We start from the raw sequence: 23,545 nt of genomic DNA on the forward strand, positions 1-23,545 counted from the left end.
CTAACAGGATGAATCAGTTACAAATTGTTTGCATCTATGATTTCTGTGTCGAGAGTTTACCAAAGAGATCACAGACATCACTAAAAGTTTTCTTAAAGTGAATGTGATTTTGGGCACTAAGCCAAGATGATATCTGACTCCCCTTCCCAGGATTTGCCATTGAAATAGACAATTAAGAGGTTGCTCTTGCTGATGAACAGCTGGGCCTTAAGGGCTCCACCATCATGGACAGCCATGAATTGATTGGTCTTGATGTTGTGCAGGAGAGTCTCAACCCATGAAACCCTTAGAGTGAAAGCCTTGAAACAGGGTAGTTATGCAACATGGCTGTGGACATTTTATTCTCCTACTCTTAAGATTTTCAATTAGTTGCCTTGGGCATCTTGCAACTTTACAGTGACTCAGACGTCTTAAACACATGGATTATGAACTGGTTATGAAGTTAAGTGATATGTGGGAGCATACACTGATCAGCACGTAGCAGCATCTACCATGTCGAGTCGTTGGTTATCCTACAGTATTCATGATGATGGTAGTTAGTTTTTATTTTAGAAATTAGAACTTAAATTTACACATTCTTGACACATCCTGTAAATTACATTTTCTACCTTACATACAATTTGATGTATTACGTGCTTTGATTTAATTTCATTAAATTAATGACTCAAATAAAAGCGGTGTCATTGTCACCACAAGCAATGTGACGCAAGTTTGCGTGCACAGGGCAACAATCTCTACAGCTGCATTGCATACTTTGTACTTTGGAAACTAAGTTCAAGCATGTGAAATACAAGCAGTTACGATCAGTTTTCAGTTTCTTTATTTTAGTATAGCCCTGTGAGCCATTCGGCTCTTGAATCGGGTGCAACCACAACAAAACAAAAAAACAAAAACACGAACAAGAAAACATCTTTAAGTGACGATGTGACTGTGCAAACAGAAAATCCATGAAAAAAAACAGCAAAAATATTCCTGAAAAAAAGCACCGTACACCAACGCTGTGTGCAAAAAATCCCAGTGGGATGCAAGTCAAACAACAACCACAAGAAAACTTAGATTAAGGCCATCAGTCTAACTCCGTACCACAATAAAACAAACATGTCCAAACCAAAAAATGTTTTCAAAATCACTAAATAATAAAGCGATAATTGCAACGTAACAGTGATCATAGGGACTGTGACCGAATTTTTACAATAAACTACATAAATAACATGTAACACCAAATCCTAGAGCCATAGCTGGCTGCATTAGTTACTCCACAATAACAGAAGCATCAGTTGGAGTATCAAATTTTTCAATGCACCTTTAAGATCAGCACGCTAAATAAAAATACAGATAATACTTTGCAGCGTCATCCGGAGCGAAAACATTTTATTTTATTTTACGCCAATGAATAGCAGTGGCAGCTAGGGGTGTACAACTCCTCTAGAGCAGTTTTGAGAGAAGATCTCCTAGGTAGTGATTCAAGTTGCAGTTTTTTGGCAATAGCATTCCAGACCCTGGGGGCATCAATAGTAAAGGCCCTTCCTCCGGTTTTTGTACAGCAATAGGGAATGTGAAGCTGGTAAATGAGCGAAGACCTGAGGTCAAATTTGTTCTTTGAAACAGAGAGGAGATCCAGCAGGTAGTCTGCGGATTTTTTTGTAAGTACATTGTGAATAAATAAGATCTGGTGTACAAGCCGTCGAACATTAATAGATGTTAAGTTTGACCCAATGTAGAGATCACAGTGGTGAGTCCTATATGGGCAGTTCAATGCAAATCTTAAGGCCGAGTGATAGATTGAATCAAGCTTCTTCAGTACAGTACTTGGGGCTGATTAATACACGATGTCACAGTAGTCAAGTAGAGGCAGTATGGTAGCTTTTATCAATTCCAAACGGAACATTGGGGTGAAGCAGTGCTTGTGTCGATGTAGAAAACCAATTTTTATTTTTGTCTTTTTACCAATATAATCAGTGATCTTCGAAATTCAGTTTGGAATCCAGGAACGGAAGTCATCAGGATCTGAGTGCATGAGCCACGGAACATTCTGCACCAATTTGTTTTATGTTGCTTGCTGTTACAAGATAATATTCTCTCCAAGTGATGAGTCAAATTGGGGTGGATTATAGGTAAAACCCCCCGAGATCCTGGTTATGAATATGGCTTGAAGCTACTCGTGATTAAAATCAGGTTTCTCAATAATTGCGTGTTGACGGTTTCAATACCCAACAACGTATTACATTTGCGTTTTCACTTCGTGTGTAAAACTTTGGCTGTCATGTCAGGTGTGGCTAGAGTAAAAGTGTGCCAAAGTACAACGTCCAGCGTGTGCAGATTTAAAACAAAAGAAAAGTGTGTTTTAAAAAAAAAATCATCTCAGAAGTTGTTCTGTGATATTTACTTCCACAAGGCCGGGCCTCTTATATGGGGCAATCTGGGATGTGCAAGCCCTTACGCACTCATTTTAACACGTAGGCGACCAATATCATATTCTAGATTTAAAGCTTTCGTGACTGCTAGGATCCATACTCTTTGGTTCTATTGGGTAAAGTCACGTAGGTAAAAAATAAAATAAGAAAAATCACGACGTTTCGGCCACAACACAAGCGGCCTTCATCAGGTGAAGGGAACGAGACAGCTTAAAGGTCGTGATCTGAGCGTGGCTTTTTTCACTCCAGCGCTGTCCTCCAGACAGTCTCGTCCCTTCACCTGATGAAGGCCGCTCGTGTTGTGGCCGAAACGTCGTGATTTTTGTTATTTTATTTTTTACCTACGTGACTTTACCCAATAGAACCAAAGAGTAACAATATCATATTGTGGCATTGGGGTATATTTTGAGTAAAAAAATAAGTGACGACGTGGAGGCGATGATGAACCCTGCCTACATCGAATTTGTTACACAATACATGTTCCCTTCTACGCGGTGACTTTACCGAAAGAACCAAAAAGAATATGAATCCCTTCTAGATTTAAATCTTTCGTGACTGCTAGGATCCATACTCTTTGGTTCTATTGGGTAAAGTCACGTAGGTGAAAATAAAATAACAAAAAAAATAACAATTAATTGTTAACAAAAAAATAACAAATAACAAAAAAATTAGCAATTAATTGTAAAAAAAAAACAATTAATTGTTAATTTTTTTGTTATTTTATTTTAACCTACGTGACTTTACCGAAAGAACCAAAAAGAATATGAATCCCTGCAGTCACGAAAGCTTTAAATCAATAAATGCAAATCAAGCCGACAAACACTAAGCGGAACGGTCGCTCAGTCTACGAATGGCATTGCGCCTAATTAAAGCCATTACTTTAATAAACACCGTCCGTACGTCGTTTTCATCCGAATAAATGTGAATAAAATAAATTAACCACCGATATTATAATAATAAAAAATGTATTACGTAAAAAGTCAATCGTCGGTGACGCATCCGACCGTCGTCCTGCGTCACTGGCAGCAGTTGACGTGGCCTCCGAAGTTGAACGCGTCCCGAGCGATCTCCCGAGTCCGCTTTGAAAACACTTAAAATCGAGCGACCGATTTGAAGTGCACCAAACGTCTCGAGAAAACCGCAGCATGAGGCGCGCCAATATAGGTGAAGAGTTTTCGCTGTTTTGTTACACTTTTGTTGCTTGTTTGTATAATGCGCCGGTGAGGCCTAGGTTGATCCTCGGTGTTTGCCGCGAGTCCCCCGGTGTGGCCTGAACTCTCTCTGCCGGAGAAGAGGCCTCGAGTGTGGCCGGAGCTTTCGAGTACAGACCCCGATGGCTCGACCGCGGTTAGACATCGGTTTATTGTCACTCTTTTATCGTCTTTTTTTTTAGCTGTGTGTGTTTTTTTACGATAATTGTGTTAAATGTCTCAGGCCGTATGTAATACGTTAGATAAACATTTGTCTGACTTTATCGTCAGTCTTATCGCGTGTTAGGCCGCCTTATGGTAATCGTAGAGCACATAAGCATTACGCGATCGACGGAGCTTATGTGATGTAAGAAATATAAAGTGCAGTCTTCATGTGTACTATACTCTTTGGTTCTATTGGGTAAAGTCACGTAGGTAAAAAATAAAATAACAAAAATCACGACGTTTCGGCTACAACACAAGCGGCCTTCATCAGGTGAAGGGACGAGACTGTCTGGAGGACAGCGCTGGAGTGAAAAAAGCCACGCTCAGATCACGACCTTTAAGCTGTGTGAGAAGAAACAAAGCGCCTTGATGAAGACCGCTTGTGTTGTGGCCGAAACGTCGTGATTTTTGTTATTTTATTTTTTACCTACGTGACTTTACCCAATAGAACCAAAGAGTATGGATCCTTGCAGTCACGAAAGCTTTAAATCTAGAATACATGTGTACTGTCCTATAATGTGTCGCATTGCCATATGAATCTGGACAACAGTCGTGAAATTTGCTGGACTGGGCCGAAATCAAATTACAGCCGTACACGAATTTAAGAGCCCTTGAATCCACTCGAGAGGATCACAACCGGGGAGATGGAGCGATGGAATTGGTTCGCATGCAGGAACGTGGGGACGTCTTAATTCGGCAGTGGCACAAACATTGGCGAACGAATAAATCCACTGCCTGGATGAAGACCCTCCCCAGGCCGTGTGTCTGACCATACTTCACCGCGCTGGTAAATTTCGGGGTTGGTGGAACAGGTTCAGATGTCATCCGCCACCGGTGCTAATCGTGGCTAGACATCGTTCGCTCTTTGGCGTCCTCTGGTTTGAGACACTGTTTGAGACACTAGGCTCTAAAGAAAGCTGTTTCTGGTGTGGACCAATTCAGTTTCAAAGACCATGCATCACATACTCCCAGAGCATGTGTTTTTTTTGTGCATGTTAACAAGTATGTGTGGTTAATGCAGACATGATTCCTTGAACAAGGTTTCTGTTTGGTGTTTTAACATCTTAACACAACTGTTTTATTGCCAGAAAGGGTAACATTTATTCTTATAGAAATCGGTATTCGGTTTTCTGGGTTTAAAGTTATGTGTACCAACCACTACGCCACCACTCCACCGACGTTGAGGTATAATGCAAATATTGATTACATATTGCCTGAACACGTTCACTCAGCTGAAACGTCAATTTTTCTTCTTAGTGACAGCATCAACATAGCCTGATATTTTCAATTAATCTGCCATTTTAGTGGATAGATATCACATTGACTATTTTTCTAAACAGCAAAAAGGCTAAAAAAATTAGGCAATATCTTTTCCATGAAAGGAAAAAGATATACCGTCGTGTTATAGGTAACGTTTCGGACAATAACTCGTTTTCAATGCATAGATCAACACTCGAATGTACAATTTACAGCGTACGTTTTCACGGTTGTTGCTGTATAGTTCTCCAATGTGTTATTGGGTTGCATGGCGTTGTGTCTTGCATTATGTCTGACGTTTCGCTCCACGTGCTTGGGAACTTCTTCAGGAACTGATATTCTTCACGTCCTGGAATTCAATTGCTGGAAAAGTTCCTAGCCCACCGTGCAAAACGTAGGGCATCATACCGAACAACACGCGGCGAAACTCAAAAACGTCACATACAGTAAAGTTTTTTAGCTTGATGTGTATTTTTTTGGTGCAGATGGGACCTCATATGTGGGCGGTGGGCAGCGCATGTATGAAGAGGAAAACGAGGCACTCCAGGATGACTTGCGTACCAAAGTGTCTGCACTGAAATGTGTAAGTAGTAGACGAAAATCTACTTTGGTGTCTGTATTATTTTTGTGCCCTTCCACAAGGACCCACGTTATGCTAGCTTTGTATTTGTCACATTGTTATTGATGATCAATAATTTTGGTTTGAGAAGTGGCACAGTGGTTAGTGCACTGTGCCGCTTGAATTTACGATCGTGGATAACATGAGGCACATTTCCCTCTCTAAACCCACACTGATCAGCTTTGTGAAGTGGTGGTCAAAAAAACTCCTGTGACCGGCATGGCTTTCATCCAGGAGTGGGTTAACAAAGGTTTGTAAAATATTTATTTGTGTCACTATTTCATTGTTTGTTTTTCACAGCTTTCCATCGAAATGGGCAATGAGATTAAGGTCCACAACAGTGTGCTGTCAGAAATGGTACGTTCTGCTTTTCACAATATTTTTTGTTAATAGGTTTTAACATTTTAATTGACCTACATTTGATTTTTTTCCATTGTTCTCTAATCGATTACTCTCATGCAGGATTCAGCCTTTGACTCGACAGGTGGGCTCCTGGGCGCCACAATGGGTCGACTCAAGAAGATTTCTGGCGGAAGCCAGGCACGCCTCATGTGCTATCTCATGCTCTTCGCTCTCTTTGTCATCTTTGTTCTTTACTGGGTCATTCGCCTGCGGTAGTATATAATAAATAAGACACAAACTAATCTCCAAAGTGTTTACCGCAATGGTAGTGACCCACACAGTTGCCATACTGTGTTAGGTTTATATCTAATGAGCTGGTCTGTGGTTTCCACATTATATACAGGCAGAATCAGCACTTTAATGTGCCCATTTTGAGTTATAGTAAAACATTTTTTGTTGAAATTTAGATATGCAATTTACCATGATGAGTTGCTTTGTAGGTTGAGCAAGGCTGTATTTGCCGTGTCGATGTGCAAAAGTAATGTCAAAAATAAATGTTATTGGACAATTCAACAGATACATGCTGTACATAAGATGGTATGGAAACATTAGTTAAGACAGTTTAATGCGTGTTCATGTATTGGTAACTTGACCTTAATAACCTTTACAGACATAACGTTTGCAACAGTTTCTATTGTCAGTTTGTGTTTGCTCAGCATTCTAATCCAACTTTTGTATTCACAAAACCTCCATTGAAACTTGTTTCAATTGCTAATAAAAACAATTGGCAAACACCACGATGCAATACCCTGCGTGGTGCTGCGTGTTTATATAAAATATGTTATGGTGTTCTGTGTACCATTTTTATGTCCAGTGCAATGTAGTTTTTCAAATACTGAAGCTAAAATTGTATAATACTGCAAATATGTATCCTCTTGATATGTCCAAGTAAACAAAACATTGAAAAATAGATAACTTGAATTTGAATTCCGTATCGTTTTTTATAGACTAGTTCCCATAGATGTTCAGACATCTGATGCAATTATATTTTTTAGATATTCTAAATGTATAGGCATATGGCTGATTTTTGACCGTTTAATAATAGCATTGGCAAATTTATTCAAATCCTGACAATTGTGAACCATTGTAAATGTTTTATCGTGCATATCGTGAATGCAATTGGTCTTTTTTGAAGAATGGGACAGTGTATTCCGTTGTATGACATTCCTGTGAATCATTGTAAATACAATTTAATATTTATTTTCGATCTTATGTTTTCTTTGCGTGCATTTTTGGGTGTTATTCAGGGATTTTCTGCCTCTCAGCTGCAATTACATTTGCATAATTTTTTAGTTGTATTTTGTCACCATCAACGCTTAATTAGTTTTCACGGACATTATGCATTTTCTTAAAATAGCAGATGGATGAATGTGTGGCTATGTCTTGCACACGTGATTATATAACTATTTTGGATACATTCATCTAACCACTCAAAGGGTCCGTGTTTTTATTTTCTTTTTTATTTTGAACTTGCTCATTTTTTTTACTCCAGATACACTATAAAAAAAAGTTGGCCATAATTGTTTTATTTCATATACTGGATAGTATTAGTCTGTAAAACAGTTATGCTGATAAGACTCAAATATCATTGTATTTGGAGACAGAACAGAGTTCTGCTTATGCAGTACTGTAGGGTTTTTTCTCTTTGGTCAAAATATCTGGCATAATAGCTTCGGTTGTAGCTGCATAAGTGAATGGTGATATCTTTCATGGTGGTTGTGACTGCCATGAGTAAATCAAGAGTGAGCGCCTTTCCTGGAGTCCTGAATGTACTCTTGATTTTTTGTTCTAACCGCCGCAACTTGTGTGGCCAGGGTTGGCAAGGAACTGTTTACAAACTGTTTTGCATTTTTGACATATGGAGCAGGGAATTTTTGCGTGTGTTCTTTTAGTGTAATTAAAAAGCACTTTGTTTCGGCAGTGGCTTCGCTTGCATGGTTACATTGTAAGGTGATGATTTTTTTTTTAAATCACTGATTGGAAAATTGCTTCCAGGAGACTTTATCAGGGCACTTTTATGGTTCAGAATGTTTTTTTTGTGACATCAACTTGAGACAATTTGCGAAGCTAATTCATTTCCAGATTTTTATCAGGGGCCATTCTTGTGAGTGACAAAAACATGTATTCTGCATTATATGTACATTTATGGTTTAATTTATTCTTGAAAAAACAAATGAATGGTTTGTGAAACTGTCGAGCATCTAAACCAAATACTTTTGATATTACTGAAATTTTACTTTGAGTCATGGAAATGTTAAAATATGAAATTTAATTTAGCAAATTGTCTGTGCCCACACCTTAAGCCTCGTGAAAGCAAATCTCAAGCCACAATGATCCTATTTCCTCAAATTTTAAAAGTCAAAAATTCTTCAGAAATACCTCAGGAGATGGCAACATGCCGCGTTTAAAGTATTCTATCACAGCAGACCTTCAGTGTCATTGGTTGAAACTGGTGTAAGTAATGCCCTGCTTATTTATAAATAATGCATTTGGCAGCTGAGTGGAATGTTTAAGCAACTTCAGCTTATTTTATAGCATGGGACCACCTGCTTTTATCCCTTATTCTTTGTTCCGTTATAATAAGGCTCTTAAACGTGACATGTATTACATGCACTCTATATTTTAAGCTGGTTTCTTGCGTCTGGACAGCATATGGAAGGCAATTGCTCATGGTTTGACCAACAATAAAAAAAAATACTCGCCAAATAAATCCCACGGTAACAATACCCCATTGTTTACATTAAAGAACACTTGTGTTTATTATAGACACCAAACCGAGATAAATAGTTGATGTGGGCTCGAACATGAGCGGTACTGTATAAGAAGTGTACGTGCACTGTATAAGAAGTGTACGTGCACTGCTTGCAACTCCAGCAACCAAATGGGACATTTAAACGGTGATCTAATTTTATAATGAAATGCAGCTGTTCCAAATATCTTATTCTGAGTTTATTCTCCAATACTAGACGTTAAGTCAGTGGCGAATGTGTATATTTTTTGCATCAAATTCCTGAATTCCTCAGTTAAGTAGAGGGTGGCGTGGCTTATGGTGTTTCTCATTTTCTGGCAGTGGTCTGGCTTGAGTGTGCGTTGGCTAATGCTTGAGGCATGTACCATGTGCGAAAAAAAATCAACACCACTACTGATAGCTCCACATAATACGCTTGATGAGGAATATGAAGTGAAACAGATGTGGTTGAAGGTTGAAAACATGTTTTCTCATTTTTTGACCTAGTTGATATGTCCAAATGAAAAAAAAGTGACCATCGTGAACATGGCAATTAAGTGCTTTGATTACCTTCACTATACACCAACAATTGCCCAAGCTCTGATCATTAAGGCGCAATCAGTCAATTTGCTTCTGAAAAATAAGCTAATAGCTCAGTGGGCTTTACTTGGTAAAATAAAATTGTTTAGTTTTATAGTTATTTGCTTACCTTTACTATAATTCTAGATTTGGGCTCGGGTTTGGACTTCTCATTGTGTTGGGCTCGGGTTGGAGCTTGCACTTCGCCACGCCCCCTACCCCACACCCGCACCCCCTCTATCCCTCCTCCCTGGTTCCTCCCCCCCCCCCCTCTTACGTATATATAGCCTCGTGTCACAAGCAGCCCTCTTTTGCCCATTTCAGCAATTTGTTTATTGCTGGCGTTGTTTCCTACCTGATGACGGGCTCGTTTGTTGCGACCCCAGACGTCGTGATTTCATTTGGTTGTTTTCAATGTTTTTGTTTTAATTTTTTTTGTTTTGTTTTATTTTGTTTATTTTTACCTAAGTGACTTTACCGAAAGAAGCAAATAGTAAATGCACTATACTTTGTACTTCTATTGAGTTTTTGTAAAGTTTGTTGTTATACTCTGACCCGCTCCTACTGGACATCTGGAAAATAGCTTTATAGCTCATTGGATTCCTCCAGTATAAATTAATATTCTCATACTGAAGTAGCCACTACAAATACGTTATTTTAGAACCCTTAAGGTTGCTGGCATTTATGCATTAGTTCTGTCTGGCTATCTATAAATGGAAGAGAAGCACTATAACTCTCTTAATGATGATCCAGTATGAATTACACTTTGGTATAAAGTTGTGTGGCTGTTAGGTTGAGTTGATTAAAGATTAGCCAAACCTTTTGGGACAAACTAGAGCCTATAATGAGTTTTTGCAAATGTACAAACGTGTTTTTTTCTGACAGCAATCTTTAAGCTTCCAAGCTGCTCAGTACTTCCCAAGACAAATTGCATGTTGGCAGGGCATTGCATAACCTATGCTTGTGCGTGTTTTTTCTCTCCAAAAATTGTTTTAAAATGTGCCCGAAGTTCTTCATTATTTGTGTTTAACTCCTGACCTGATCTGTAGCCAATATGGCAAATAAGGGCTGTGCCCGCTTTTAAAGCGTTTACCAGTGATTGATGCTGGTTACATTTGGACTGTGATTAAAATGTTCATTTATAAATACATGATGATACATGTTGGTGGATGGAAGGTATAAGATAAGTTCGGAACATTAATGCACAGATTCCATGCACAGCTGCTCACAATTTATATATCGGTCATTTTAAGTTGTTCGATTTAAAGCTTTCGTGACTGCAGGGATTCATATTATTCATATAGACGCTAAGCAGGCGGGGGTCCTGTATAGTGCTTGGATGGGTGACCAACTACCACGCGCAAAGCAGGTGTTATAGGCGTCTCTGTCACAACGTTACAGGCAGCAGTTGCGGTTGCACCCGATTCAAGAGCCGAATGGCTCACAGGGCTATACCAAATGAATGAAATGAATATTCTTGGTTCTTTCGGTAAAGTCACGTAGAAGGGAAATAGGAAAATAATAAAAATAAAACAAAATTCTCACGACGTTTTGGCCACAATGCAAGCAGCCGTCCTCAAGTGAAGAAACAGAGCTGTCAGAAAGACAGCGTCTTAATGAGACGCCGTCTTAATGAGACGCCCTATTTCTGACAGCTCTGTTTCTTCACCTGAGGACGGCTGCTTGCGTTATGGCCGAAACGTCGTGAGAATTTTATGCCATTATGTTTTATTTTTATTATTGTATTATTTCCCTTCTACGTGACTTCACCGAAAGAACCAAGAATATAAAATTGATTTCTCAATGATATGGTCCTGGGGGAGATGCTCATCTCACATGTGTAGACCGAAGCTCGTGGTAATTTTCCATTGCGAATAGGTGACAAGTTAATCCATCACAGAAGCACACATGCCAATTTCCGTGTCTTATATAAACCTTATATAAACATGGCATAATCATTTACAACCATTTGTACATCCACCGCTGGATGAAGGCCTCCCCATGTTGTGTCAGTTTTGAGGGCACTTTGACTATGATAGGCAATGTCAGTCCCGTGTGGGATGGTGAAATTGAGTGGGAGAGTGAGTGCGAGGCCCAGGACTCGTTAGGCTATCACTCACTACTGATGTTAGCAGTGGCTGTAAATCAAATTTAAGGCTGGATTCAAGGTGCTACTGCTGCACCCCACGTAAAGTAGACTCGATTATCCATGTGTGGTTTATCCGATTTCCGGATTATCCACACACCTGAGATTTTGACATAAATAAAAAAAAACTCATGGATTTTCCCTTAATTCCAAATTAATCATCTAATAACAGTCATGCATTGTTATTTTTAGAAATGTTTTTTTACAAGTCACGTGCTTAAACCAAACAAACATGTACTCCAGTTCATCCTAAATCCTTGTCATTGCCTCTACAGTGCAGTAGTAGCATATATTTACAACAGTGGGCGGAGTTTGATTGATGTTGATTATGGTGGCACTGCTATCCACTTAGTGGCTGGAGTCTTCTGCGCGATAGCATGAAAGTGTTATCACTGAGCACACGCATCGATCGTTAGTTTTTGGCATAGAGATCCGGGGAAAATGGTTATATTTTTGGATTATCCGTGATTTTGAGTTATCTACGACCGTCCTCCCCGTCAGCGTGGATAATCGAGAGCGTACTGTATATTTGTTTTATTTTAGCCTGTGTGTGTCCGTGTTCACTAGTTCACGCGCTGCTCTACGAACCCGGCGACCCAGGTTCGATGCCCACTCACGGCCAACACCATTGACGATTATTGTAACTGGACCTGAACCTCCCTGAGGTGGACTCAAACGAATACCTGGTGCAGTGGGCAAAAACATCGCCACTGAGGAGACAAAGGTGGCCGGGCGTGGTGCTGGCCTCCCACCCCCTCGTGTGCCGTGCTGGCCTTGTTAGGTGCTCGCGAACAGCACTTGCCCCAGCAATATGTTAAGACTATACGGGGGATCTTTGTCACAATATAGAGACACTGAAAGTCTCTTGGAACTTAGCATTGGTTCGCCAGAGGTATTCCACGAGACTATGGCACCATCCTGAGGTAGAGGGCTGTAGGATGTTATGGAGGACCAATGACATTGTCCATGCTCTTTAATCAAGGCACACGTGTCATTGGACTCGCTGACAGTGCTAATTAGAGGACGTATCTGATCATTTAATTGGGTGTCTATATCGTTTGCTAGGACTATATATAATTTCCTCCGAAACTGTATTGCAATTTAAGATATTGAATACTCACATTTTGAAACCTTTGTATATTACCTATGTTGGACAATGATGTCACTGTCCATGAGTTGTTCTCTGTGTTCGTTTGAATTGATAAGTTGTCTTGGAATATTCTTAGCTCTTTCGGTAAAGTCACGTTGAAGAGAAACAATAAAATATATATAAAACAATAAAAATTCTCACGACGTTTCGACCATATAATTTATGCAAACCGACACACCTGATGACGACCGTTTGTGTTATGGTCGAAACGTCGTGAGAATTTTTATTGTTTTATATATTTTATTATTTTATTGTTTCCCTTCAACGTGACTTTACCGAAAGAGCTAAGAATATGAATTACTGCAGTCACGAAAGCTTTAAATCAAAATTTTGTCTTGGAATGTTTTAATGATTAATAAGTTCATGTGTAGTGCTCTGTTCAATTGTGCCTCTTTATTCCGTTGGCGTTTGGGGATTTTTTTTATATACTTGGGGCGCCAAGGTGGCAAGACGTTATCTCCCTCACCTGATATGCAGGAGTTTGTGGATTCGATTCCGACCCTGACGCCTGCTGTATATTTGAAGTGTGCACGGTCTCCCCGTGGTCGCGTGGATTTTTCTCTGGGTCCTCCGGTTTTCCCGTCCACATGTAGAAACATGCGTTTCGAGTATTTGACTGCTATACATTTCCACGACATTTACAATTGTGTCGGGTGGTTGCGGGTTTAACGACACGTTTATATTTACGCGATGTAACCCCCCCCCCCTCAAAACCCTCTTATGGATAATATTGGTCGCAAAAGCCTACGTGTTAAACCAAATTAAGCTACAGTTGTAGACACCCCTATTACGAGGTTAATCCTAGGGGATGCTGCCTTGGTATGATGGTGAACACGCTGGACTTTTAAGTCTTCACACTGTGCTTGAAGAGGTCGCTGTTTTTAATCCCCCTGGCATTGCCTCTTTTAAATAACGTTTATTAAATTAATCTGCCTCTGTCTCCACCCAGCAGTACAAAATGGGTACACCATAGATTGGATCAGTGTAGGTCGCACGTGGTCGGGTAAATTTTGGGGAGTCCCACCGCTTCCAAAACCTCTGACCAGCATAGAAGGGTAGGTCAAATGCCCACTAGTGGGGCTCTCCAGAGCCGCCTCAAATTTAGGGGCCCTTCTGCCAGCAGTGGTCTGAGAAAAGAATTGCAGGATTACACCTTTATCTTCATGTATTTTAGGGTTGGCTACGTTCGTTGCGAAATAAGTTCGGCATACATAAATGTATGCATAGTACGAAATATGTGTGGAATTAACATGACTCGTGTAGGTTATGCTCGTCCATCTTGCGAATTATAATGATTATTGCGTTATAAATCGAGGTGTGGTGCAGTGCAAAATCTAGGATGTGGAACGAACGACACAAACTTTGACCGAGCCCACCCATGAAGCATGTCATTATTATATGGAGCTAGCAAGTTTTTACGTCGTTGATTTTGAAAGCATGTTATTTATTCAGCTTATCGTAAAATGATGTAATGGCGTAAAGCTATACAATGTAATAATCGCGTACAAAGTGCATATTCCAGAATATGTCGTATTTCCTTTTATCAGATGGAAGCACCGATTTTATGATTTCAAGGTTTGGGAGTCGAAATCCCAACCCTGGTCATTATCATGCCTCTTGATTGCACAAAATGAGTATGCCACAGCGCCTGAGCCGTACCATTTGGTATGAAGTCAGCAGCGGTTAAATGATTAAATTTACTTATTAAATATTTGTAGGTATACTTATTTAATAATTTAATGGAGTAATAACCAGGGCGGTGACATGACCGAGCGGTATCGTGCTCGCCGCTTGTTGCAGAGGTTAATGGGCTTTTTTTTATCCAGTAGCCCCCCTCGTTATTACTACAGGTGCGGTAACCATAAACATACGCACCATCTGCTTCGCAGTGGATGTTAAAGACACGATGACGTCATTCACAAGAGTAGGCCATTTTGTGCCAGCGTCATAGTCCAAAGTTCCGAATTTGGAAACAAAAATGACACAAAAATACTCGATTGGGATTATAAATAGCAATCATACCCCCCCCCCCCCCCCCCCCATTCAAAAGCTCGGCAGGACCCTCCCGAAAAGAGTCGTGGGATTATTTGAAGCTTTTTTGGGTAAACAAGGAAAACAATTGTGAAACAATTGTAAATGTTGTGGACTTACTCTCCAACATACCTGTGTGCTAAACTGGTGACGAATTGGCATGTTTTGTTTACGTCACAAACTTTACTAATTGGCTGTGTCGGGTGGTGGCGGGTTTAATGACACATTTACACGATCTAACCCCCAAAAGAACATCTGATGGATGATAATAACAAAAACTAATGAGACTGGTGCTGTCATGGGGACATTGAATGGTCGCCACTGGCTGAGGACCCAACAGCTGACGTGAAAGCCACATGCTGGACACGATGTGTCTGGGGATGTTTATTATTTGTATTGCTCTGTCATGTACTTAAAATTGTATGTAATCCATATAAATACGGACAAAATAGACAGTTTTATTGCACTTAACTCGTTCTTGACTACACATACGTGTAAACCGGCTGATTGGTTAAAATCTGCGTCGCAGAAGTTTTAGGGCAAGTTTCAGCAATGCTTAATTTAATCTTCATAATCCCGAGTTTTTCAGCACTGCATGATTTATTACAAAATGTTTAGCTGCGGGACGTGTCGTGCTTAACATTGTAAATCACGCTGGCTTCAATCTACTCAAGTGATATGGAGCTCAGATAGATGTATTGGTGGTGGTCAAAACGTTTGCAAAATGAGACTAATAAAAAGCAGAGCTGACGATGTCATGCCTAATTTAAGCCCTATTTTCACCAAAGTATTCTAAGTTACTGTGAAATAAGCAATGACATGGTTGTACAATTCAAGTATGAACGAGTCATTGTATACATATTATTTCCCAAACGTTTATTCTGCTTGTGCTATCATATATCACGTGATTAGCAAAGCTCCAGTGAAAATCGCACAAAGCAGTCCTTTGCTGGAGAACAGCCCGCTGAAGGTGATATCATGGAACGACTTCTGAAATCCATTAAAGTGACCTTTTATCCACAAGCAGGGCGGTGTACTTTCCAATGCACGCTACTACATAAACGTTTGTCCTTTATCAGTCAAAATAACATTCTCATAGGTGTATTTTTTCGTCTCAAATTCAGTGAAACATCTAATTTAATATGGGTGTTTTTGTGGCGTCATCGGTGACTGTTTTGAGACCATCAACTCATTACACTTGAGGACCCGGTTTAATTACGACTCGGTCTACGCGAGTCTATAGGTCTCGATGTGAGTCTCGGGGACCGTATGTAAATCAGTCGTAACTGGGCTGAGATCATCAAATCACAACACTTGAGAAGCCAATTTAATCACGGGTGGCTGCCCCGAATAAACCACAGGATCACAGCAGTGCTGGTTAAGTGCTTTGATCCCCGAGGGACCCATCCCAATGTTCTCTCTGCTTACTTTTCGTGTCCTGTTTCTTAAACTGTTTGACTGGTCCTCATTCGTACATATACACACAATGACAGCAGGTTACCATGGAGACATGCAAGGAGCACATCAATCGCATGGCTGTGTATCTATGCATGTATGTACATGTGGGAATCCTTCCTTGTTTCATCCTCATGAAATTACACAGCCGCCCTTTTCTTTGAAGGGGTTCTTGTCCTCAGGAACTCCTTTCACCAGTGGGTCATCAGCCATATTCGATTCCACGTGCGCCAGGATGTCAGGAGCAACTTTGGAAATCTGCAACACAAAATAACCATTGTGCATCGTGGTGGAGAATGTTGTGCATTGTGTAGTTTTGCGTCGATTTAGAACCCATTATAGAGAAGGGTCCTTGCCTATAAACATCAGGTAGTCCACCAACATTGGTTCAAGCATAACGGCTGATGAGACACGGAACGTCGAAACCGGTATAGAGTGTTCTTGTATGGAACCAATGCTGCTGATTAAAAGCACTCCCAGAAGCCTGAGCGGTCAATGCGTTGTGTGAAAGATATTTTTTTCATGTAGAGAGACATATATGGGAAGCAGGAATTATGGGTTCCGAAATCTGGCATGCGGCAAAAGACAGAAATATGGACCGTGATAAGCATGTGTGCATGTGTGACTTGTATGTATGTAAAATTTATAATGGAATTTAGTTATAATTTTAAAGCCTCAGAATGTGAACACGAGACAGAGATGCACATCTCGAGAATGTGAAATGTATTTTTTTTGTTCAGAGCAGGAAATGAGGGGTAGAATTATATCGAGCGGAGAGATAATTGAGATAGCATTATTGTACGATGGAAATTCGAATTAAGACACTTCATAGAGAGATGGTAATAGGCAAAAAGAGAATATTAAAAATGGCTTTGTGCATTGGCAAGGTTTATACCCTGGGATTGGTGATGTCGCAGTCAGAGAATGCTACCAATGACTCAGGTAAAACATTTTGGCCATGCAAATGAGTGGCAATCAACATTTATACATGGCCTGGCTCTTCACTTTCAACTCAGTCCGAAGTAAATGTGGAGCTGTTGCGATCATTGTTTGTACTGGGAAGAAAAATGGCACGGCATGTAGGAGCACCACTTAATGCGCCAGGCGAGCTGTAATAAGTGATCTCTAACAGCACTTATTCAAACAGTCAAGATAAAAACACAGCTAATTAAATCAACATTACCAACGCAATAACTAAGATGAATCCCAAACTGATTCTCTGTCTAATTTAGATTTTTGTACACGCATAAACCCTCGTCCTAATTTACATTTTAATAGCAAATTTGCGTTGTAATATCGAAGAATCATGAATACAGAAAAGCGAAGCAGAGTTATTCGTACTCAGCCTGCATCGAGATAACCGCCACCCAGAGTTTCCCACTCGGAGCGATCTAAATGACACCCAAAAGCCATCGACGGTCGACTTAATGCGAGGAGTTCGGTGGAATATGGAATATTTGGGCATGTGGGTATCGGTGGCGGTGGTAGGCAGAAGCAAAACCCAAGCAAAAAGCTTACAGCTCCAAACATCTCAACGAGCTCCCTTGGATTCCTGAACAACAACGAAAAATGGGATACGGCAGCTGGATGTCCGATCCTAATAAACAAAAATCTCATAATTCTAATAAACACGGCTGACAATTATTGTAATTAGTCTTACCTTAATTTCACACAACTGTGATCTAATTAAGGAGCTCATCGATTATATTGTTTGTATGTTGTGTGTACGTTGAACTTCTTTCGCACCGTACGTAGTCAACCGTGCTATTCGGATGCGCGTGGGAAGGACAACGAATGAAACGCCAAACAGCACATGTAAAGAAATGGGTTTTCAATCTATATTTAAAAGTGGCATCGCTATCAGCAGCCCCCTATTATCTGAAAGGAAGAGCGTTCTGGACGACTGCGGAAGGGCATCTGAAAGTGCGCGCGCGATGCGGTGACCACCTTCGTTGGCCAGCCACATGCCGCTTGCGGTCAGGTTTGGGGTACATATACAAGCACAGAGACAATTTCAACCGAGAAGATGGATTCTGGCTTAGCAATCATTGGAAAGATTTGATACACCATTTCGGGTCTTAATTGATTGCTCACGCTTACGGTGGCTTTCAGACAGCATACATTAATTTTTCGTCTCCCCCCTCCTCTTTTCAGAACATAGATGGACTAGTCCTTCTAAATAAACTGCCAAATCGCTGCGCGTGGCGCTGACGTTTTTTTATAAATAAATAAATACGCCGTTTAAAAATAAATCAATTAATGCAAACCGACACACCTGATGACGACCGTTTGTGTTATGGTCGAAACGTGAGAATTTTTATTGTTTTATATATTTTTTTTATTATTTTATTGTTTCCCTTCAACGTGACTTTACCGAAAGAGCTAAGAATATGAATACAATAATTTCTGTAGAGTGCGCGCAATGGGCTAGCACGTGCACCTCCGAGTGGTACCGGCATTCTCTGGATTACAAGAGGCAGTTTCTTTCCCCCGTAACAATAGGGCAAACGTTGGGGATGCGTCTTATGATCGGCAAGGTGTGTGCGCGTGTGTTGTGTGAAAAGACTCGTGTGACTGTACGGGGTGCTTCAAAAAAAATGTTAACACTTGGGAGAAATTTTCAACAACACCACGAAAAAATGTGCCTCCGGGCTCTGGAGATCACCTCGAGAAGATTCCGGGGGACGCGTTGACAATTATGGCGAACAAGTGGAGACTCTTTGACCTTTTGAAGCTATTAACATTACATTTGTTATCATGTTACAGTGTATTAAATTCGTTATTTTTCCATTGAAACGATAGTCACATAAAAGCGTTAACATATTTTTTTAAGCACCTTATATAGACACTGCACACGGGTTTGGGGTACGTCTTGCTGGAGCATGTCATAATCTGGAGGAGAGCACTTTGTGCCGCTGTGAAATGCATTTCAATTCCTTAATTATATACACTTACTTTGATCTGCATAGATATATAATGCAAAATATCAATCACTTATGTGCTCATATTACGGCTCAATAAATCATTTACTCTTTTGCGTAACCCTGTATGAATCTCAGCCAGCATATCCTTTATTTAAACCAGGTGGGAACACAATGACATTCGTTATTTCTTGTACGTAACGGACACCTGGGGCAGCATAGTTCAGAATGCAACAAAAAATTACCCAATTTTGTTGAGGGCGATTGTGGAATGTGTGGTTTTGGGCTCTGACACCAGCGCAGAGTGCAATAGTTTAAACAAAATAAAAAAACGATTGGAGCCAACGAGTGTCTCAAGCATCAGCTTTAGGGGCTGGCGACAGGCCAGATTTTGACGGCAATTCGTTGATGTCTCCAGACTCATTCAATGGCGAGTGCCGTGCGATAACTGCTGGGTTATTGCGGCCATCTTATTGTACATTTTTTTAAATATAATTTGTATTTTATATTATTAACACAAAGGACTTGTGAATCAAGTCGATTATGATTTTTGTATTATTATTAAAGATGCAATGCATTTTATTATTGGCCAAGCATCCCAATGATGAAATATTACCTGCAAACTACCGTACTTAATTAGGATAACTACACAGCGGGAACATCACCCCCAACTGTGAAAGCTTGACAGGACCCTCCCGAAAAAGAGCCTTGAGACTCGGTGAGGTTTTTTTTTTTTCCAGGGGAAAACAAGTGGAATAATAATAGTTGTGGTCAAAGGATCTCGGTGTACCTCTGCACTGGCTAATTCATCTGCATAGCAGCGAAGCTAATCTGGTAAAATTCGATAGTCCCAATAAGTGACGAGTCAGTGTCATTGTAACATAACAATAATAAATGTCTTTAATGATGCTAATAATTACTTATCCAGGAAAGCCTCGTTGAGACTCTTTAATTATTTAAGGAAGATGCTGCTCCATTTGGGTGTTTGGCAAATTTAATTTGTGTTTGGCTTAATGTGGGGGGGAAAAATGGAGAATCCGGAGAAAACCCATACATACAAAGGTGACACTCAGCACTGCCATAGGCATTGGAATTTTGAGATTATAATTACGGTACAGCAACTCCCTCGTTATCTACGAACTCACTATCCGCAATTTTGGCTATCTGCGAATCGCATCTGGAACTCTACACGACTGCATCGAGAGAGAGAAAGAAAGTGATGTGATAAAGTGATGAGATAAAGTGATGAGAGAGATAATTTCTCGAAGCTTCAGAAGCATCTGCAGACGTTGCGCGTACGATATTCGTTGGGCAACGTCATTATAAGCGACATTTGCTATTCGCGAGGATCTCCGGAACGTAACCCTCTCGGCAAATAACGAGGGAACACAGTAATGGTGTCACCGTACCTTCTCCCGTGTCAGCTTTACTTCTATCCGGAGTTGCTCTGCCTCCATCTTCGCAGTTTCCTCGGGAGTTCTCTCTTCTTCCATCGCGAGGTAGTTATTCTGCTGTCCCTGTGTGGATCCATCAACAACACCCTCCAGTCATTAGCGGTCTGCTTGGGGTTTCGCGATCGTGATGTCCAGCCCTCCAATGTGATTTCGGATTGTACTGCGTGCTGTTCGGCATTTGTATGTCCGACGTTTCGCTCTACACGCTGCGGATCTTCAGGAACTGAAATTCAGTTCAATCCAATTTAGTTTACGTGGAGCGAAACGTCGGACATCGGGCCGGACAACACGTGGCGAAGTCTGAAAACATATCAGAGAAGCTAGTCGTCGGCATTATTGCTAAAGTTTGTTGATCATGCTGTACGTTTGCCAACACAAACATTTCAACTGTGAATATGTGCACATTCCAAATGTTAAAATAGCTACATTAATACAATTCGCAATAGATTATGGTTAAGTGTCAATCCAAGCCGTGCATGTGCAGTTATCATAAAGTATGTTTTTATCTCAATGGTTAGTTATTACAAGTTGCTTTTAGTAATCTGCTTATCACACGAATCTCTCTAGAAAATGAGCATCACCCCCCGCCGATATGTATAGCGTGTTGAGATTCAGTCGCTACATACATCGCATCACTCATTGACCGAGGGCCCTTTCAAAATTCCCAAGCCCGGCCGAGGAGCGAGAAACACGATACCGCGCATAACAAACACTATTTCAGAATATTCGTCATTACAGCAAATATGCTTTGATTTTTGTTTCCCTTCACATATTTTCCCCCTTCCAAAAATGACAGCGTCCCAACTCTTTTCACCCGTCTCTTAAGCCAACGCGACAACCTTCAAAAAGGCGAACCGCGGCACACGTTTAGCACTCGTACATTTGACATCGGCCGGTAAAATGCGCACTGCTGTATTATTTTATGCCTCGTAGCTTCTCACCTACGAGTAGATCAGGCTGCTCGCTGTAACTATCTTGAGGGCGGACGCGTGCGTTGCAAGAGGCGCATCGTACCTTCGTCTATATCTCTGTGATGTCGCCCATCGGCTGCGTCTCTCCTCCCTCCCTCCTCCCGCTCTGATTAACACGGTGTCGCCCAAACGTGGCTATTTAGACCAAGGGTAAACCTCTAATCCGTTATAATCCTCCCATGAGCCTTATCCCTCGGCTTCTCGGACATCCTTTGGCTTTCGCCCGTTTTTAAAAAGAGAGCGCGTGTCAGTGCATTGCATTTTTTGTTTTCGGTATAATTATGGTCTTAATGCTGTACGCCCTGTTTGTGATATTCATTGTGTTTGATGGTACACCTCAAACACACACTGGCGTGACCATCAACGCACCGTTGCGTTAATCTCCTTCATAAATGAAAAAAATATAAGGCTGTTCAGAGTAGTGCGACTATGGCCATGCGACTGTGGACCGTATAGTAATCCCACGGAGATCCGCAAAGTTACAGCGCTGTAGATTGCGACTCACAGAGACTCAGATCGAACGTTGAACTTCTTATGAAGCGACTAAATCTCAAGACGCGAAACATAGTGGTGGTAGGGGGAATATTACATTTTCGCACCGTACGTAGCCAACCCTGCTCATCGGAAGTGATACGGAGGCGCATAGAAACGCATAGAGAGACACAGAGATAGAGACACACAGAGATAGAGACACACAAAGGCCCAAAAGAGACGCACAGTGACAAATAATCACACACAGATATAGATTAATGGCGTGGCCACAGTCGTGCGATTATGGCCATGCAACCCAAATACATTGTGTCGTGACATCGCGAGATGTCACTGTGCAGTGCCAGCCCTAGAGGGGCTCGGTGAGCACTGATTGATAGCGCTGGATGGTACCACACTTGGCGTGCAGTTAGGGCTTGGCAAGGTAAGGTAATATTACCCTTTTTACAGGGTAAGAGGGTAAAGGTGTCGACATGCCAAGGGGTAAGGTAAAGGGTAGGGTAAAGGTAGCCAGAAGTATTGCCCAGTAAATACCTTGTTTACTGCTCGCTAAAAGCTCCGTGGTGCAGTCCGTGGCCATCATTTAAAATTGGAATAATCCAGAGTATTCTATATAAATATAGTGCTCTACCTAGCATTTACCTGTTATAAACCTTGTTCATGTGTAGTACCCCAGTACTTACCCTGTAATCTGGTCATTTGCATGGGGTAAGGGTAAAAGGTAGGATAACGGTAGGCTCGTTGTTTTTACCTTTTACCTTACCTTGCCGAGGCCTACGTGCAGTGCCATCCCTAAAGGACAGGGTGTGGGAGTGCCGGCCTTAGGAATGAGGTTACTAAAGGCCATGGCACTCTGGTTGACTCGAGAGGACACGTGACCAGTTAAGTCTACAAAGGGGCCCAAGTGGGGGCGAGGGGTGGTCACGTGGTTAGCATCCAGATCCTGCTCGAGGATTCTGGAAGGTGGTCGTGGCCAAGGGCGGAGCCGGCCACGTCGCAGAGAATATAAGCCGGGTCCCCCAGAGGGACCTGCGTTGTTGTTCATCCTGAAGAAGCCTTCGTCAACGTTCTACGCTCAACGAGTCTCCAACACGTGGACCTGGACCCGTGCTGTGGTCCTGGTCCGTAGTAGCTAGTTGCGTTGCAATTAGTGTAATTGGCCTGGCGGTCACCACCATAGGTTGTTATTCTGTTAAGGGGAAGTTTCCCCGTGTGTTGGAGTTAAATACATTTATTGCCTCCAAGTATACATCTGCGACTCAGTTGAACTCACTACACGTGTACAAGAGGTGTATCATTCGCGGTACTTTCCAAGAACCCCCGCGGTATTCAAGGGTCTCCGGTATAGTTAACCACTGCAGTCTGCTCTCCTTCAATGGAAATGAAAACCAAAAACGACACGGACACTCACCTGAAGCCCTCTCGTCGTGGCGAGACCTCGACGTTGCCATACACAAGAATGGCATCATGTGTTTGTAATTGGCAACGCGTAACTTGTTTTGTACCTGCGAGCA

General features: G+C 41.2%; 2 protein-coding genes across 4 annotated transcripts; one reads left to right on the plus strand and one right to left on the minus strand.

Annotated features, from left to right (window-relative positions):
• Positions 1 to 3,405: 3,405 nt before the first annotated feature.
• BET1 (Bet1 golgi vesicular membrane trafficking protein) lies at positions 3,406 to 7,314 on the plus strand. Its single transcript, XM_032957219.2, has 4 exons — positions 3,406 to 3,578; positions 5,572 to 5,669; positions 6,006 to 6,062; positions 6,168 to 7,314. Exons 1-4 carry the CDS (start codon positions 3,560 to 3,562, stop codon positions 6,321 to 6,323), a joined length of 330 nt encoding a protein of 109 aa, XP_032813110.1. The 5' UTR covers positions 3,406 to 3,559; the 3' UTR covers positions 6,324 to 7,314.
• A 7,798-nt stretch (positions 7,315 to 15,112) lies between these two features.
• Positions 15,113 to 23,536, minus strand: LOC116943893 (guanine nucleotide-binding protein G(I)/G(S)/G(O) subunit gamma-11-like). Of its 3 annotated transcripts, none has more exons than XM_076068106.1 (3): positions 23,443 to 23,536; positions 20,527 to 20,634; positions 15,113 to 16,454 (listed from the first exon to the last, which is right to left on the minus strand). In XM_076068106.1, exons 2-3 carry the CDS (start codon positions 20,608 to 20,610, stop codon positions 16,329 to 16,331), a joined length of 210 nt encoding a protein of 69 aa, XP_075924221.1. In that variant the 5' UTR covers positions 20,611 to 20,634; positions 23,443 to 23,536; the 3' UTR covers positions 15,113 to 16,328. The 3 variants fall into 3 exon arrangements, with proteins under 3 accessions (XP_075924221.1, XP_032813108.1, XP_032813109.1); XM_032957217.2 differs by lacking the exon at positions 23,443 to 23,536 and adding an exon at positions 21,586 to 21,711; XM_032957218.2 differs by lacking the exon at positions 23,443 to 23,536 and adding an exon at positions 21,513 to 21,670.
• Between the last annotated feature and the right edge of the window lie 9 nt (positions 23,537 to 23,545).

The sequence above is a fragment of the Petromyzon marinus genome, chromosome 19 (assembly GCF_048934315.1).
Source record: "Petromyzon marinus isolate PM22_M1 ecotype Great Lakes invasive population chromosome 19, UKy_Petmar_22M1.pri1.0, whole genome shotgun sequence".
In the NCBI taxonomy this organism is placed as follows: Eukaryota; Metazoa; Chordata; class Hyperoartia; order Petromyzontiformes; family Petromyzontidae; genus Petromyzon; species Petromyzon marinus.

What these genes read in the sequence shown, in the direction of transcription:
- BET1 (XM_032957219.2), top strand. An exon ending in AAGTGTCTGCACTGAAATGT is followed by an intron (nt 5,670 to 6,005) that starts GTAAGTAGTAGA and finishes TGTTTTTCACAG; the next exon opens with CTTTCCATCGAAATGGGCAA. An exon ending in ACAGTGTGCTGTCAGAAATG is followed by an intron (nt 6,063 to 6,167) that starts GTACGTTCTGCT and finishes ACTCTCATGCAG; the next exon opens with GATTCAGCCTTTGACTCGAC.
- LOC116943893 (XM_076068106.1), bottom strand. Translation starts at nt 20,610, where the DNA reads ATGGAAGAAGAGAGAACTCCCGAGGAAACTGCGAAGATGGAGGCAGAG. An exon ending in TAAAGCTGACACGGGAGAAG is followed by an intron (nt 16,455 to 20,526) that starts GTACGGTGACAC and finishes TTTGTGTTGCAG; the next exon opens with ATTTCCAAAGTTGCTCCTGA.